Genomic DNA, 16,670 nt, shown 5'->3' on the forward strand with positions numbered 1-16,670 from the left:
AACATCACCACGAATCTCTTAACACATATACATGTTTGTTCTTCCAATGGACTTGACACAACCATTTCAGCAAAAGCAACCTTGTTCTCCTGTAGATATGCCGCTAGCCACCCAATCCATATGCTTCCCTTAGAAAACCAAGAGTACATGCAAGAATTAAAAGTCACACTATATATATATTTCTCAAAACTAACGTTGTCCCCCCCTTCCTCCTTGTACCACCAATCCTCTCACCCCGACCTTTCACTTTAGAGAAGACTTGGAAGGAGAAACTGCTAACATACTCAGAAATGTAAAGCCCTCTAGATGCAAAGGGGACACCTGTCCAGCGACGATCATCAAAGGCTGCTCAGATGCCCTGGTCGGTGTCCGGTCATTTGGTCGAAAATAAATGGTCGAATTTATTTATTTATATATATATTTTTTTTTTAGTTGTGGTTGCTTAAAAAATATTTTTTAATAAAGAAAAAGGGGGTTTGGGGGAGGAACCCCCCATAAAAATAAAAATAATAAAAAAACAATTTAACAAAATTCGACCTTTTTTTTTCGACCATTTTACTTCGATCAAATGGTCATTCGACCATTTGCTTTTCGACCAAATGACTGGTAACCGCCCTGATCAAGTTCATTACGAGATTCATCAACGCCTCATTCACATCAAGCCTGGTACCTTCCAGCCTGAAAGAATCATGGTCCTCTCATTAAAAAAAAATAATTAAAAAAAACTCCCTAGACCCATCTGAACCAACAACTACCACCCAATTACAATGGTCCTGTTCCTACTAAAGATCTTGGACAGGGCAGCCTACAAGCATATACAACTCAATCCAACCACATTCTGGGAAAGTGCCAATCTGGCTTCCGGCCAAGATATGACACAGAATCAGCAGTGCAAGATTTGAAAAACTAGCTTGAAAATTTTAGGGGTGAAGGCCGGCCCTTCTCCTTGATTTATCGGACGCCTTTGACGTGGTGGACCACAAAACTCTGTGTCACCACCTCACAGCTGCTGCCAATTTCTCTCCAGAAGCCATGACCCGGGTTGCCTCATTTCTCAAAAGGAAGATCATGAGAGTCTTCTCAGAATCGTCCAGTGCCCCTCCTGTTCCCATTCCTTGTGGTATCTCACAAGGATCATGCGTCTTACCCACCCTCTATAATAGGGAAACTGTTATCTGGCTCCCCGAAGAGGAGCCAAATAGTTCAAATAACATATTGAAAAGTTCACTCCCTCCACAGCAAGCTCAGCCCTATAAAAAGATAATGTATTTATCTTTCATACATAGTTACACACCCTGTGGGCGTTTTCAGTTATAAACTCTTTACCCTGCGATGTTAAAACCGTGGAAAGATCAGAGCGTGTTTGCAGTGGACGTCTCTTGCTTTTTGTGATCAGGCATGCTCTGTAGGGTCAGACCAGCATGGAGCACAAGTCCTTCAAACTTGATTCTAATGCGCTATGAAGCAGCTCTTGCCATTTAGTAAGCCTCTCTGGCTTTCGGTTGGGGGGTGGGAGGGGTTGTCGGTGATAACAGGCCTCAGAATAATTCTTCCCTCTTGGCACCTTTTTAAAAGCACCTAGTAGCATCCAGGTTATCCTCTCCCCGTGGCCCCTAGTGGGACCCTTCTTGCTTCCCCGGTGGGTTTGGACTGCTGAGAGTAGCATTCCACCATGGGAGAGAAGACGTTCATCTTACAGCCGGCTGACTCGGCCTCCCTCACATAAAATATATGTTAATATCTGCAAGTCATTTAGACTCACTTTTGTAATAAAATGATTTTATATTCTCATTTACTGCTTAACTTTCTGAATGAATTGTTGAATTTTGCCAAATGTTTTGGCTTTAAAAAGGGTAGCTCTAAAAGCACCATCTAATAGCCAAAACAAAAACAAAAATATCAAGCCAAGCAGCTACTACACTTTTTGTCAGCTGTGCATTCAGTGAAAGACTTTGGTCTCTTTGGAGCAGCAAAATGACCATGGCATGACTAAATTCACAATTCGGTGTATTTATGGTAATTCTAATGGAGTAGTTTACATATTTGCTGAAATATCTAGGTATTGTGAGCCGTTGCCAAAAACATTGTTAGTTAATGCTGAACATGACCTGCTGACCTTTTTACTGCAACAGGTTTGGCCAAAAACGTCCACATCAGATACAAGACCGGCAAGAAGACATGTCACTGCCCATCTGACAAATAGATCCAGATAGAGGCGTCCAATTTCACCAAATCGGATTCCTTCCACTACAGGCTAACAAAACTCGGCTGTGTAAAATAATGTACATTCAAAGCAAAAGCTTGGTGGAGCGAGTAAACATCGATTATATATGCCAGAGCAGGATCCAGGTTTTGCACATGTCTGTGCAGAGTTTCTTCTAGGGTCGTCTTCCACCAGTTTGCGTTGTTTGGGGGTTTCCAAACAAGTATCCAGACTTGCTCATGTGGCTCGATTGACTACACTTTGACCGATATGCTATTAAAGAGTTTAACCACGGGCCCAACCATAAAATTATAACGTTTGGCCTTTACATTAAGACTTGAAAACTTCGGTGGCATCACCTCACTCCAAACATTGGACACAAAGCACTGTTAGCAAAGGCCATAATTAAAAAGGCCACCGGTAGACATTTTCATTACCGCAATGGCATGGAAAAGGCTGGTGAATATTCATTTTAAGGTCACAGTGTGAGGACTAACGATCGACTGCTGCTGGAAGGTATTTACTAACTGACTCCAGATGAACTGTCAATTTCTGAAAATATTGTTCCAGCAACTTTACAATGCACTAACTCTAAGCCAAGCGATTTCACAATATGAGTAACACACGCGTGATTTGTGTATATTTTTTACTCTCCCGAAGGAACGGCACTTTTAAAAAGGAACCTCAGTGTACAGAACTGTAATACACAACACTTTTACAGGGAGGTTGCGTGACAAGAAACCCAACTTTGCTTATGACTAGAGTACATATGCAAAACTGGGCAATGCTGCATGGGCATCCCACAAGCGAGACAGGGTAACTGCTGTTACCATCGGCAGCTGGGAGAGGGGCTGCCCCAACCTCCCGCGCCTGCTCCTCTCCTCCCCCCCTGCTACGGAGACACGCAGTCTCGGCAGCACAAAAGCCACAGAAGGGTAAGGTGCAAACAGTCATCGCACCCTTCCTCCAAACAGCAAGGTGCTAAAGCGCCACAAGGAAACAACCATCAGGCAGGGCCCAGGTTCAAAGATCTGCCCCCAACAGGGGGTCAGACAGTCAGCTATCCGGCCGGGGGCTAAGGCAACAGCGGCCCCCATCACATACACAACAAAGACCCAGGGCCTCCCTGGGTCCTATAAATGAGAGCAGCATGCTCAGAGTAAACACAATCTGTTTGTGGACCCTGAACGGGGACCCAAGCAAACAGGAGGTTCACTGTTTACTCAGTGTCTTCCAAAGCTTCTTGCTTCTTTAGCAATCCTTGAAGTTCGCTGCACATCGCAGTGCCTTTTTCCTTCACGAACATTGTACTGTTCAAAGCATTTGCAATACAGCTTTAACGAAGGAAGAAGCGGCAACCGAACGGCCAGCGCGGACGCTGTCAATTTCAACATTTTCGGCATAGAAACGAAAAGCGAGCGGCGAGCGTGCCCGAAATAAAGCAAACAAAGACTCGTGCCGCGGAATCATCCCCAAAACCAGTGCGAACGAGGGGGAAGCTGCATACGAACAAGCACGGCGCAGACGGCGTACGATTCAACACTTTTAAGGTGAGCCACCGCGCTGGGGCTATGAGGGAGGATAGACATTTATGTCCGGAAGTTTTGATTACAGTGGACCGGAACCCCCGCGTTATAAGGCAGATGGGGCAAGATAACACAAGGCAGTTTTAAACTCGGGCAGAGTCACAAGCCAGCTTGGGACCTCGTCTTTGCTTTACAACCACACAGAGCTAACGAACACAGTTCCAAGTGCGGCGGGCCCAAAGACTGCAGATTTAAAATAATTTCTGTAATTTTGCAGGGTGACCTCACAGCGAAACCAATTTAAATCAAACCTGGGGGCTGCCCAATTTTCTGAACCCGGGCAAGAAGTCACCAGTCAACAGTTACCCAGCACGGGCAAAAATAGAACAGGCGCAAAGAACTCGTTGATAGCAACGGTTTAACTCCTTGATAAAACCCCTTTTTTCTTTTTCCTATAGCAGGCATGGAAAAACATGGGGCCCAAATGGAAAACACGGGCACCCCCAACACCAGCGCAGAAGCCCATATCTCCACAACTGCTAGCAGCCATTGAAGCGGCAGAGCACTACGGATGGGCATGGGTTAGAGAAAACATGTACGGCCTACCCAGGGAAGGCATTACCAGCCCACCCAGCCAGGAGGAGGTTTCTGCACCATTAAAAAGGAGAAAAATACCCAAAGGTGCCAAAAAAGGTACCAAAAAATTGTTGGAACTATGCGAGAATGTAGCAGAATTACAGCATCTAATGGTAGAAATAAGGGGGAAGCAGACACCGCCCACAAGGGAACCTGGGGCCTCAAACCCCACCATCTCAATAGAACCTACAATAACGGTTGTCAACCCACCCGTAACACCACCTATAGCAATCCCGCCACAACAAGCACAGCAGTTGCCAATAGCCCCTACCGCTATAAATGCAACAGCCCCCACAACTCCAGCAACTGATCCAGCAGGTGCCCTAAAAGCTTGGACAACCCCAGGCACAGACAACACGGGCGCGACAGGGGCACCCGGCAGCAATACAACTGACATTGTAACAATTTGTAATGCACAATTAGACCAGAAAATGAAATCCTTCCAAACAGAGAAGCCCAGCGCAAAGGGAAAGACGCTTTCAGAGACCCCAAAAAAAATAGAAGAAAAAGCTATTGCCAGAAACGCCCAGGTCGAACAAAACTGGGACAACTGTATACAGGCTTTTGCCATTTTAGCAACAATATACGGTGAAAAATTCCCTTTGGATGGCAGGAAGATCTGGGCATACGTTGATAAAATAAGGGAAGTAAAAGTAACACAGAGGGGGAAGACATGGCTTGCATACGACATTAGATTTAGGAGGAACATGTCAGAAAGGCCGGCCATTGAGTGGGATGAAGTCCAGAATGATTTATATACCCTCAACGTCGAACCTCCCCAGGAAGATACCATGCAGTCAAAAAATTCCCAAGTAAGCAAATCCCATGACAATGATAAATCCAAAAAAGGGGAGCAGCCCTTTCGGAGGAACCAGCCTTGGGCGGATAAAAATAATGCCCACAGACAGAACAACCAGCAGGCTGTCAAATCCAACATCCCATGCAGAAATTTTGGGAAAAACCAGTGTACATGGGGCAAAGAATGCTCGTACAAACTGCAACGGCGACCACGCAGCAAGCAACTGCACCAGACTACTAGCCAAGAAAGAATTATATTCCAGTTTTAAAACCAGGACTAACGCCCATCAACCTGGGCAATTTAAGGGACGCCCTAAACAGCTACCCTGACAAGGAAACCAGCAGGATAATATTGCAAGGTTTCACCAAAGGGTTTTTCATCTCATTTAAGGGAACTGGGTCACAACACATCCCGATGAACCTAAAGTCAGCCAGGGACAACCCCCGGATAGTAGAAAAGAAAATCAAGAAAGAACTGCAACTTGGAAGGGTAGCAGGTCCCTGGGATTTCATGCCTTTATAAGACTATTTAATATCTCTGCTAGGCCTGGTCCCCAAAAAAGAACCCGGAAAAATGAGACTAATTCATCACCTCTCCTACCCTAAAGGCCACTCTTTAAACGACGGCATCCCACACACAGAATCCGCGGTATTTTACACGCATTTTCAAGAGGCGGTAAGGCTCATCCAAGACTGCGGCAGAAACGCGCTGATGGCCAATCTGGACATCGAATCTGCTTTCAGACTCTTGCCAGTCCATCCAGAGTCACAGCAGTGGTTAGGTTTCACCTTTAACAACAAATTCTACGTAGATAGATGCCTCCCCATGGGGTGCGCAGTATCCTGTGCACTATTTGAACAATTCAGTTCCTTTTCTCAATGGGCTTTCCTAAAACAGAGACCAGGGACAAAAATAGTGCACTACCTTGACTATTTCATGGTCATAGGGTCACCAAACTCCGAGGAATGCGGCCAGGCTTTAGCAAAACTCAAGCACATGGGGAGTTCCGCTAGCGAGGGAAAAAACCACCAAACCAGACACAAACATAATTTTTCTAGGCATCGAAATAGATTCAGCGAAGGGACTCTGCAGAATCCCCAAAATAAAAATATCAGAACTCCTGTCTAAAATACAAAACCTGATAACGAAAGAAAAGGGGACAGTAAAGGAAAGCCAATCCTTAGCAGGCAGACTCAATTTCGCATCCAGAATAACACCTCAAGGGAGGATATTTTCCAGAAGCCTAGAGTTCAAAATCAAATCACTCACCAAACCACACTTGCATATCCGGCTAGGCAGAGAGGTGAAACAAGACCTGGAAACATGGGGAAAATTCCTCAGAGATTTCAACGGGTCTTTACTTTGGCGAACGCCTTTAAATACCCAGTCAAACAGGGTCATATACACCGACGCAGCTGGGAGCAAGGGGTTTGGAGCCATACTAGACTCCGAATGGGTGGCAGGACACTGGCCAAATTCATGGCAAACAGCAGGGTGGACAAGAAACATCACCCTAGTAGAAATATTCCCCATCTGGCTAACATTACACATCTGGGGCAGGCGACTAGTGAATACGGAACTTTTGATCTGGTGCGATGACATGGCTGTAGTGGGCTCCATAAACAGAAGGTCTACAAAATGCCCTCTAGTACTAAAAGTACTACGAGCCATTACAACAGTCACACTACAAGTAAACGTTGTACTCAAAGCCAAGCACATTTCAGGGGCAGATAATAACATTGCTGATGCCTTATCTCGTTTCCAGTGGACAAGATTCTGAGAGCTAGCGCTGCACGCCCAAGAACAGATGACGCCAATACCAGCAGAATGCTGGACAATAATGGGAAGACAAGAATAACGGCATCAACGCCAGAGAGCACAAGCCGGGATGCCCAACGAAAACCAGGCACCTCTAAAACGGGTGCCAACAACACATTGGCATCAACGCCAGCACCAGAGAGTGCAGGCCGGGATGCCCAACAACCTCACAGGCTTCCTAACAGAGATGGCAGAGGGTGGTGGCAAGCACCACAGCAACGCAGTACAGTAAGTGTTTGCAAACAGTACTTAAGGCCACAGGTGTAAACCACGTAGAACTTATAACGATTAAAGATATAGAAGTATTTTTAAAATGGGCCCAGGAACAAGGTTTCAAAAGGGATTGGGCAAAAAGACACCTAGTGGCAATTTCATACTTTACAAAAATTCGGGGCGATTCAGACCTCACCCAGAACGCCCTCATCACTTACGCAATGAAGGGATGGGACAGAATAGAGGGTCCACAAGTGGACGACCGCCGACCCCTGGATTTCAGCAAACTGGTGCAGATAGCAAGCCATATGTTGGCACCCATACGAGATAACGTTATTTAAAACAGCTTTTTTCCTAGCCTACTTCGGGGCTTTCTGGGTGGGGGGGAACTCATTGCTTCCAGCACCAAGGACACAAACGGCCTGGGTGTCATGGAAATCAGGGTGAGGCAAGAGAGTGTTCACATAGAAATGCAACAGTCGAAAACGGGTGCGAAAAGAACCATCAATATTTGTTGCATTGTTGAGGCAACAAACTGCCCAGTTTGTACCACCAACCTCTATTACGCGCAACGACCCAAAGTAGGGGAGAGATTTTTAATCAACAAGGATACGTCGGCCCTAAGCCGCTACCAATTTAAAGGAGTGCTGATAAAAGCAATCAGCAGAGCAGAGTGGGATCCCAAACAATTCAGCACTCACTCCTTCAGGATAGGTGCCGCCACGGCAGCATGGCAAGGAGGTTTAGCACAGCAACTACTAAAAAACATAGGGGGATGGAAGTCAGACTGTTATAAAAGATATATCAGACCAAAATTGATATAGCCTTCCGCCCTAAAATGTTCTTTCTTTTCCCCTCCTCCCACCACCACAGAAACAACAGGTGAATCGAGGACCACACTACGATCAGCATGGATAGTTGGCCACTCTTTCGTTTTCAGGACAGGCAGATGGGCTGAAGAGACCAAAGAAGGGCCACCGTTCAGAAACACCATTACTTCATGGTGGGGATACAGAGGCCTACGCTGGGCTGACATCCACGAAAAACTAGCAGAACTGGTGGCATACAGGGACCCCCCAGAATTCCTGATCATCCATCTAGGGGGCAACAATTTAGTTAACACAGCTAGATGCATCCTATGCGAAGAAATCTGCTCCTCCCTAGCAGGCATTACACAACTGGAGGGGGACGGAAATATACTTCTCAGCCATCTTACCAAGAAAGATATGGCTAGGGGCCAACTGCTACAAATCTATAGACATATCTAGAAGAAAATTGAACAGGACAATAGAAAGATTCTGTATGACAAGAGGACTGGGTTTCATAAAACACCCAGTCATTACACTAGGCAACCCAGACCTTTTTCTCCATGACGGCACCCATCTGTCTAACCAGGGCATGGAACATTTCTTTCGGGAAATCAATACAACGGTTGCTCACAGGGGCTGTCTCTAGGGAATACTCTTGGGGGAACACGGTCAGTCGGGAACCTGCCCGTGTGGCGGCACGGGTCTGAGGGGGTAACCTCATGACCTGGTGCCCAAAAGTATGATACCATCATGATATGTGATATTGTTATTGTCATAACCCATATCTGTACAATAAAATCCTACAGCCTTTTTATTGCCAACACTTGAAACAAGTTGTGAGTCTATCATTAAGGGTGAGGGTTTGAGGTTCGGCCATTACTAATGCATGCATATGGGTTCCTCAGTTATGGGCAATGCTGCATGGGCATCCCACAAGCGAGGCAGGGTAACTGCTGTAACCGTCGGCAGCTGGGAGAGGGGCAGCCCCAAACCCCCACGCCTGCTCATCTCCTCCCCCCCAGCTATGGAGACACGCAGTCTCGGCAGCACAAAAGCCACGGAAGGGTAAGGTGCGAACAGTCATCGCACCCTTCCTCCAAACAGCAAGGTGCTAAAGCGCCACAAGGAAACAACCATCAGGCAGGGCCCAGGTCCAAAGATCTGCCCCCAACAGGGGGTCAGACAGTCGGCTATCCGGCCGGGGGCTGCGACAACAGCGGCCCCCCATCACATACACAACAAAGACCCAGGGCCTCTCTGGGTCCTATAAATGAGAGCAGCATGCTCAGAGTAAATACAATCTGTTTGTGGACCCTTAACGGGGACCCAAGCAAACAGGAGGGTCACTGTTTACTCAGTGTCTTCCAAATCTTCTTGCTTCTTTACCACAGAACCCACCCACCCTACAAAAGGGGAGAAGAACAAAAAGAAGTACAAGGCACTGTACGGTGCCCACAACAAGTCGTGGGACACAAGGCGGCGGCACAGGTCCGAGGGGGTAACCTCAGGACGCGGTGCCCAAAAGTATGATACCATCATGATATGTGATATTGTTATTGTCATAACCCATATCTGTACAATAAAATCCTACGGCCTTTTTATTGCCAACACTTGAAACAAGTTGTGAGCCTATCATTATGGGTGAGGGTTTGGGGTTCGGCCATTACTAATGTATGCATATGGGTTCAGCAGTTACTGCAAGGAACTACTCCTGGTACACTTAATTGTGTGAAATAGTTGGTTGCAGTGCTCGAAAAGTAGCCCTTATAACAAGAACACGTTTTAAAAGCGAAACAAGTGAACTTTATCTGGTAAAAAGTAATATTCTCCTTGGCTTGTCACCTTATCCTGTCTGGGTGACCACTCAGGAGGGGAGGAAACAAAAGCCACTTCTACACCATTCTCACAGCCAAACAGTTGATGATGTCTCTCCCAACATTGTTTTCCTTTACAGAGGTGAAACAAACAGGCAGTAAAAAATGGGGAAAGTGTGGCGGGGAGGATTGTTAGTCTGACATGTACATTTGCGTACACAGTAGTGAGGGTTTGTGGGAGTAAAGATGGGCCCTGAAAGTTAGACCAGAGTGATATGTGAAGAACCTGGGTTGGTGAGGGACAGGCTGGATCAGCTTATTTCCCACGGCACTGGCCTACTGCTGCCCTTGAGGCTCTTTCATGTGTATGCAATCTTATCACTCCAGCTGGAGCATGGAACAGGAAACTGCTGAAGGGCCGCCCAGAAAGGAGCTTACCCTTGGTGCACGAACAAGTCCTCACACTGGCCTAAGAAAGTAAAGAGAGCCAACCCCATGTGCCAAGTCTGAAAATATGCACAGTGCAGAAACAGGAGTTAAAAAGACAGTGCGCACGCACACACACACACACACCCGCACCAGCTTCAACAGGCTCCATATCAGAACACACTGTATGTAGATAATCGTTCAGAGTGGGACCTATGCTTTTCCTGTGGCAGTTTTAATGCATCTTCTCTGGAAGCATGCACTCCAAATCCGAGGTAATGGCATCCACACTTCCATTTGAGGCGCTGAGGTGGCCTTACAAATATGTTCACTGACAGGAAACTGTGGGACGAATCAAGGGTCCCCTGACGAACTGGCAGCAGTTGCAAAATACATATGAAAAATTGATAATTGGAATTAAAAATATTCCCCTTTGCGATATCAGATCACCAGAAACACACAGCTGGTGCCAATGTTCCAGGTTTGCATGGGTTTATGTAGTGCTTAATTGGTTTAAAAAAAGGGCCAGGGCCCAAATATTTGCTAGCATGCCCATGACAAGAAACTCCCCGTTCCCTGTTGCCACTAACCAGGACTGCTCCCCACGTTGCCAATATATATATAGGTTTAAACTCCCACCGGCTCATTGTTGTGATGGATGCACTGACTAAGACAGATGTGTGATTTACAAATACCAAATCCACCACATAACATACTCAAGTCGTGATATGAGACAAATATTTAAATGAGTCTTTAAACACAGTTAACGTTAACATTTTGCTCCAATCCTTTAGGTGGCAAATGGAACACGTTGGCTTGCATGTCAAAATCTGCCGCAATATCTTCTTAAATGTGTTGGCACTCTAAGACATGCAAAGCTCCTTTTCAGTGGCATTTTGCCTGGCCTTTTTGTTGCTGCTGGCTGGTGACTATCCTGTTGTTGTCAATCTACCCTGCTGGGTCAGTTTTGGCAATATATATATATATATATATATATATATATATATAGAGCGCACGAGTATGCTAAACGGATGAGTATGCTGTACGGATGAGCATGTCGAGTGGATGAACAGTGCATAGAGCGGATGAGAAACAAAACACATAGAACAGACCTGACCGCTCGGAATTGCGTGACGTGCATATTTTGCTTTGGAATGCAAGGAACTTTGGAAAGAGCATACTTCATATCACACCCCAAGCTTACTCTCTCCTTACACCACCACTCAAATAGAACACAGGGATACTATGACACCATTCGGTATAACTGTTCTCATATCAACATCTGCCGCTCACCCCCATCACTCTAAGTAAACATGGCTGATTTCACACCCCTAGCCAGGCGTTTCTCCTCAGGCCTAACGCTGCCACACTCGGTCTGGATAACTCCGGCCAGACCGAACACATACTCCTGATCTCTCAACCACCTCACCTACCGCTAAGAAGCAGCTACCACATGAATCCCACACCAGCTGCACACATACCTGGTGCGCACACGCTACTTTGGACTCTCTCTAACCTCTCCACTGACCCGAACTTTGGTTCCCAAGGGCGTTCAACCTACCAGCGCCTTCAGACCATACCAATGGTATAGAAGGCGCTATAGAAATGCAAAATAACTACAGTGCAAAGCTGCACCAATATCATGCAGAGCGTCTGGGGCACTGTTCAGGCATGGCCAGCATGTGGGCCCAACGTGGGCCACTTCCAATTCAATGTTATTTGTGAAAAGGTCTACCTAGCATTGCTGCATGAGCGTGGCTCATCCGGTTCATGAATAACAACGAGCCGGTTGAGGATGCAGACATCTCCAGTGCACACGGTTGTGCTTTGTTGTGTGACTGACAGTTTAAATAATACATTTGCCAAAACACCCCAATATGATCAAAATCTGAGATAAGTGCCAGGGCTGGAAATAAGAGCCCCGGACCGCCACCCCCTCACTGCCCCCCTGCACACAAAGTAAGCCTGCATTTATGAGATCCAAGTCATTTGTTGACCATTGTGTTCCCTCGAATGAAAATAACTGTCTACCAATGGACTTTGAATGGAAAAAGAAATATCCTCCTTTTTTTCAGATCATGGGTGGGCACAGCAAAGCTGGCAGGTGTGACGGATGTCGGAGAGACGGACAGAGTACTGCGTGGGCCGCTGTCAAGCCGGGCCGGGTCTCCTTCCCTGACTTAGGGCCGAATTCCTCGACCCACATTGACTCTTGACGGTTTCCCAGGCACGGGCCCCTCCCCCTTACACCGCACCCACCAGTGACTCACAGCACAAGTGGCCACCGGCACGGCACCAACAAAACAAAAGTCAAACAAGGGCCCGACGGGGCTTCTGCGTTTACAGGCACAGTGTAGTGCACCTTACCCCCGAGTGGCAGGCACAGGGAACCTCCACTCCTGCCGCCCGCCCCTTCTTGACTGGCCGCCAGAGTCACAAGACTGTGTGCGCTTCACGCCACGCCCAGCAGAAGCCAGATCCTCCACCCGGCACCCCGTGCCAAAGAGCAGCCTGCCCAATGAGTGTGGGGGCTTCACCCGACCTGCTGAGCCCCACAACCCGTTCAAAGAGAATTTCACGCAACAGGCTGCCGGCGTGAGAAAGCAATACCCTCCACCAAGACAAACCCACTGGTGGGTCCTCTTACCTTGGAGGCCATGCTGCGGGCAGCCGGGCTGCTCTACGGAGCAGGCCGGCGGCTCCTGTGTTGCTCCGCTGAGCCTCCTTCCCGGGTTTCAAGGCTCTTCACTCGGGCTGCCTTCGTACTCTGCACAGGCTCCGGCGGCTTCCTATGCGCCTCCCCGGGGGTGTGTGTCGGTGGCTGCCTGCCGCGCTTCTCTCTTCAGCGGAGTCATTCGATATTGGCCTCTTCGTGGCTGACAGAAAACGCTGACTGGCAGCTCCCTCCGCTTACCCCGCCCGCCCGCCTGCCTGTGCAGCCCGTGAGCCTGTCAGCAGCGCCCTAGTCGGAGCAGGCCTTTCCCGTGTTTTGCTTTAATATATAACTGGCTCTGCACCGTACTGCACACACATCCACACTGGCCAAAGTGCGTAGCAGTGGTGGTGACTTTACCTCACGTTTCCATATTTAGTTTTAAATTACTTTTATTGGCTTTAGAAAAATAGAAGAGAGGCAAACAAGTACGGTTACATGTCATCAACCGGTTTACAGAACAAGTTTTTTCAGGGTGCCAGATAAAAAGTAATCTAGTGAAACGATATATAAAGGGTATTACAGCGTATTCGCATATAGTAGTTCCCGAGAAGACTAAACATTTAACAGTTTTAACTGAAACATAGATTTTATAATTTCTGCGGGAAATGCTGTCAAACAGATGTCTCTATATGGATTTCTGCAAACCTACGTGATATCCGTTTTTGTTCATAAAGGTAGGCGGGATGAGGGGGTATAAAAGGATCAGAGCAAGCACTCCTCTGTCATCTGTGGGATCATCTCGATGGTTAATCCCATTTATTGCAATGCTTTCGGCTTGTATTATGGGGCGTGTATGAGAGGGACGGTTCGTGGATTTTTTTAGGGGGACATTTAGTTTTAATAGTGCTGGTCAACGCTTGGATTTTCTTTTTTATTTTCTTCATTTTAGAAACTTTTTATTCGAATTTTATAATATAACAATAATGTATCTTTCAACACAGTGCAGTAATCCATTAAGCATAAAAAATCATAGAAGAAAGAGCATTAAGATGCTCCTTGAAACTATTCTAAATATGTAAAACATGAACAATAGGCAATTTGATTAAGGTTAAAAGATATGGAACCAGATACTGTAGGAAAAATTGCAACAAAGGATACTGCAAAGCTTGTAGGTACATAGGGGGAAGACAAACAAGGAGACCAACAGAGAACAGACAAAAAACAAAGGGAAGAAGAGGGAGGTATAGGATAAATGAGGATGATTGATATGGCACTCAAAGTTTCATGAACACAGTCTTTGTGGTATCAGGCATAATTTACAAGTAGATCTATCCATAGAACATCAGAAGAATTTCAAATACATGTGGAGGTTCACATTCCATGTGTAGTTGCATTAAAACAATCCAAATAGCGAATGAAAAAAGACCATTTAGCATTATTCTTAGGAATACAGTTTAGATTGTTTGCAATGCATAGTTCCATTCTTTGTGCGTGCCAGATGTTATTCCACCACTGACAGATAGGGAACGAAAGTCTTTCCAATTGGCAGTTATCATTTTCAGTGCAATGATGATGAGTAGATCATAAAGTTTGGCAGCGTCAGGTGACAAGTTGGTAGTGATAGCAAGGCTTCCCAAGAAAATATTTAAAAAAAGTTAATGGGACATCAACAGAAAATTAAGTTTAAGGTATTTCCATATATCCTGCCAGTCACTGAAAGTAAAAGAGCAGTTAAAAAACACATGTTCATATGAGGATGGAGCAAAGCCACAAGACCAACATTTATCGTTGTTGTCTCTCTTGGATTTTGATAATTTTTCAAGAGTAATAAACGCTCTGTGTACAAAGAAGAAGAAATGCTGCGTAATATTAGCTGACACAGATTTATATTTAATTTTAGAGAAAAGGAGGGACCATGTGTGGTCATAAAAAGTGCAAACAAAATCATTTCCCCATCTTAAACGCACAGAACATATCTTAAAGGATGAGGTGAGAATGCTGTAAAATTTGGAAGCTTTAATATCGGAGAGCATGGTTAACTGCAGTAGTCTGAAGGCATCAGGTGTGAGAATATCATTAGAAAAATGATGAAGTGCGTCGTCAAAACAAGAGTTGACTAATTTGTTATAGAAGTTGAAATCAGTGTTGGGAATGGCGAATTGGTTTTTGAATTGCTGAAAAGAAAGAATCGAAGGGCCGTCTATGATTTGTTGTATAAATCTAATGCCTTTCTTCAACCAGGATTTCCGATTCAAGGCTCTTTTATTAATCACAATATTCTTGTTGTGCCATAGTAAAGGGGAGAGACATTTTTTGGGGGTTTTTGTATGCGGAAAGAGAAAGATTTGTAGGGCTGAAATGGAGGCTTTAATCGGGTCAGAGATAGCCGAGGAGGAATGATTAAATATTTAGATAAGGTCAGCAATTTCAAGGGGATGAACAAGATATTTCTCTAAAGTACACCCTGTGGGAGTATCTGTTACTTCAGGGCATGCAAACCAACATCGAGATTGTTTCAGGAGAAAAGCAGAGTGATATAATTTAATATCAGGAAACTTAACCCCACCCATATCATACGGCGCTTTCTATTTGGCTAAGGCAATCATTTTACTTTTTCCTATACACGACAGGGCTGTCCCCTCTCATGTCATCGGCATACGCTGCAATTTTAATATGTGATGCTCCTCCTGCAATTCCAGGAATATTTTTGTTGTTTCTAATTAGTTCTAATAGTGGTTCTAATGAGAGAATGTATAGGATTGGTGAAAGGGGACAGCCCTGTCATGTACCTCTGAGGAGAGGGAAGAAGGAAGAAGATAGACTGTTGATACATATTTGAGGATTTAGGGGAAGAGTAGAGTAATTTTACAAGGGAGATAAACTTATCACCACAGCCATGCCATTGTAAGAACCGAAACATAAAGTCCCAGTTAACACGGTCGAAAGCTTTTTCTGCATCTAATGCAATGGCTGCGTAACCCTGCTTGTCCTTTTTATCCTTGGCCGATAAACGAATGGCATCTAATAGTAGCCTTGCGTTGGAAGAGATGTTGCGTCCTTTTGAATAGCCCACTTGGTCTGATTTTATTAGAACAGTAAGTGAGGATTCAATTCTGTTGGCTAGGATTTTCGTGAAAATGTTACTCTCAACATTAATAAGGGCCGGTAATTAACAGAGACCATATTCGACAAATGCACTTCTCGTTTTTTTCGAGAAGTGCATTTGTCGAATATGGTCTCTGAGGATGATTTGGTTAAACATTATTCTTCTTTTTTTGTGGATCCAAATTGAAGGGAGAAGGTAGATCCCAAGTGTCAGTCCAAGAGATGGAATTTTGTATTTGACGATCACGACGCGGGCATGATGAAAGGCAATTTGAGCTCATCTCGAGCAGCAGGGCCAGATGGCCTATCAAATAAATAATTGAAAAAGAACAGAGCTTAGTGAGCCAAATTGCTTGTAGCCGTGTTTTTACAGACCGTGGAAAATAGGGCGATACCAGCATCCTGCAGGGAGGCCAATATTGTCCACATTTTAAAAAAAGGGTCAGAGCGGACTCCAGGAATTATCGCCCTATTGCCCTGTTAGATTCCATAGGGGAGATTTTTGCTACAGTCCTTCTGAGGGATCTCTCGGCATGGGCAGAAAAAAGTGGTATCCTAGACCCTCGTCAAACTGGGTTTGTGAAGGGGGTGGGTACTACTCTAAATCTCTTCATATTGAATTTACTAAAGGAGAGGGCATTGAACTCAGGGAAAACATATTTGAC

General features: G+C 45.5%; 1 protein-coding gene across 2 annotated transcripts in view; it reads right to left on the reverse strand.

The window, feature by feature from the left end:
• SNX9 (sorting nexin 9) overlaps nucleotides 1-13,139 on the reverse strand; it is a 1,580,311-nt gene extending 1,567,172 nt beyond the window's left edge. The window contains exon 1 of one of the 2 annotated variants that reach the window (XM_069607724.1): nucleotides 12,892-13,139. In XM_069607724.1, coding sequence (XP_069463825.1) covers nucleotides 12,892-12,903 — 12 coding nt within the window. In that variant the 5' untranslated portion in view covers nucleotides 12,904-13,139. The remainder of the gene's footprint in view (nucleotides 1-12,891) is intronic. The other variant, XM_069607723.1, reaches the window with a different exon arrangement.
• Nucleotides 13,140-16,670: the final 3,531 nt, after the last annotated feature.

Source organism: Ambystoma mexicanum, chromosome 4q (assembly GCF_040938575.1).
Source record: "Ambystoma mexicanum isolate Mex_15411 chromosome 4q, UKY_AmexF1_1, whole genome shotgun sequence".
In the NCBI taxonomy this organism is placed as follows: Eukaryota; Metazoa; Chordata; class Amphibia; order Caudata; family Ambystomatidae; genus Ambystoma; species Ambystoma mexicanum.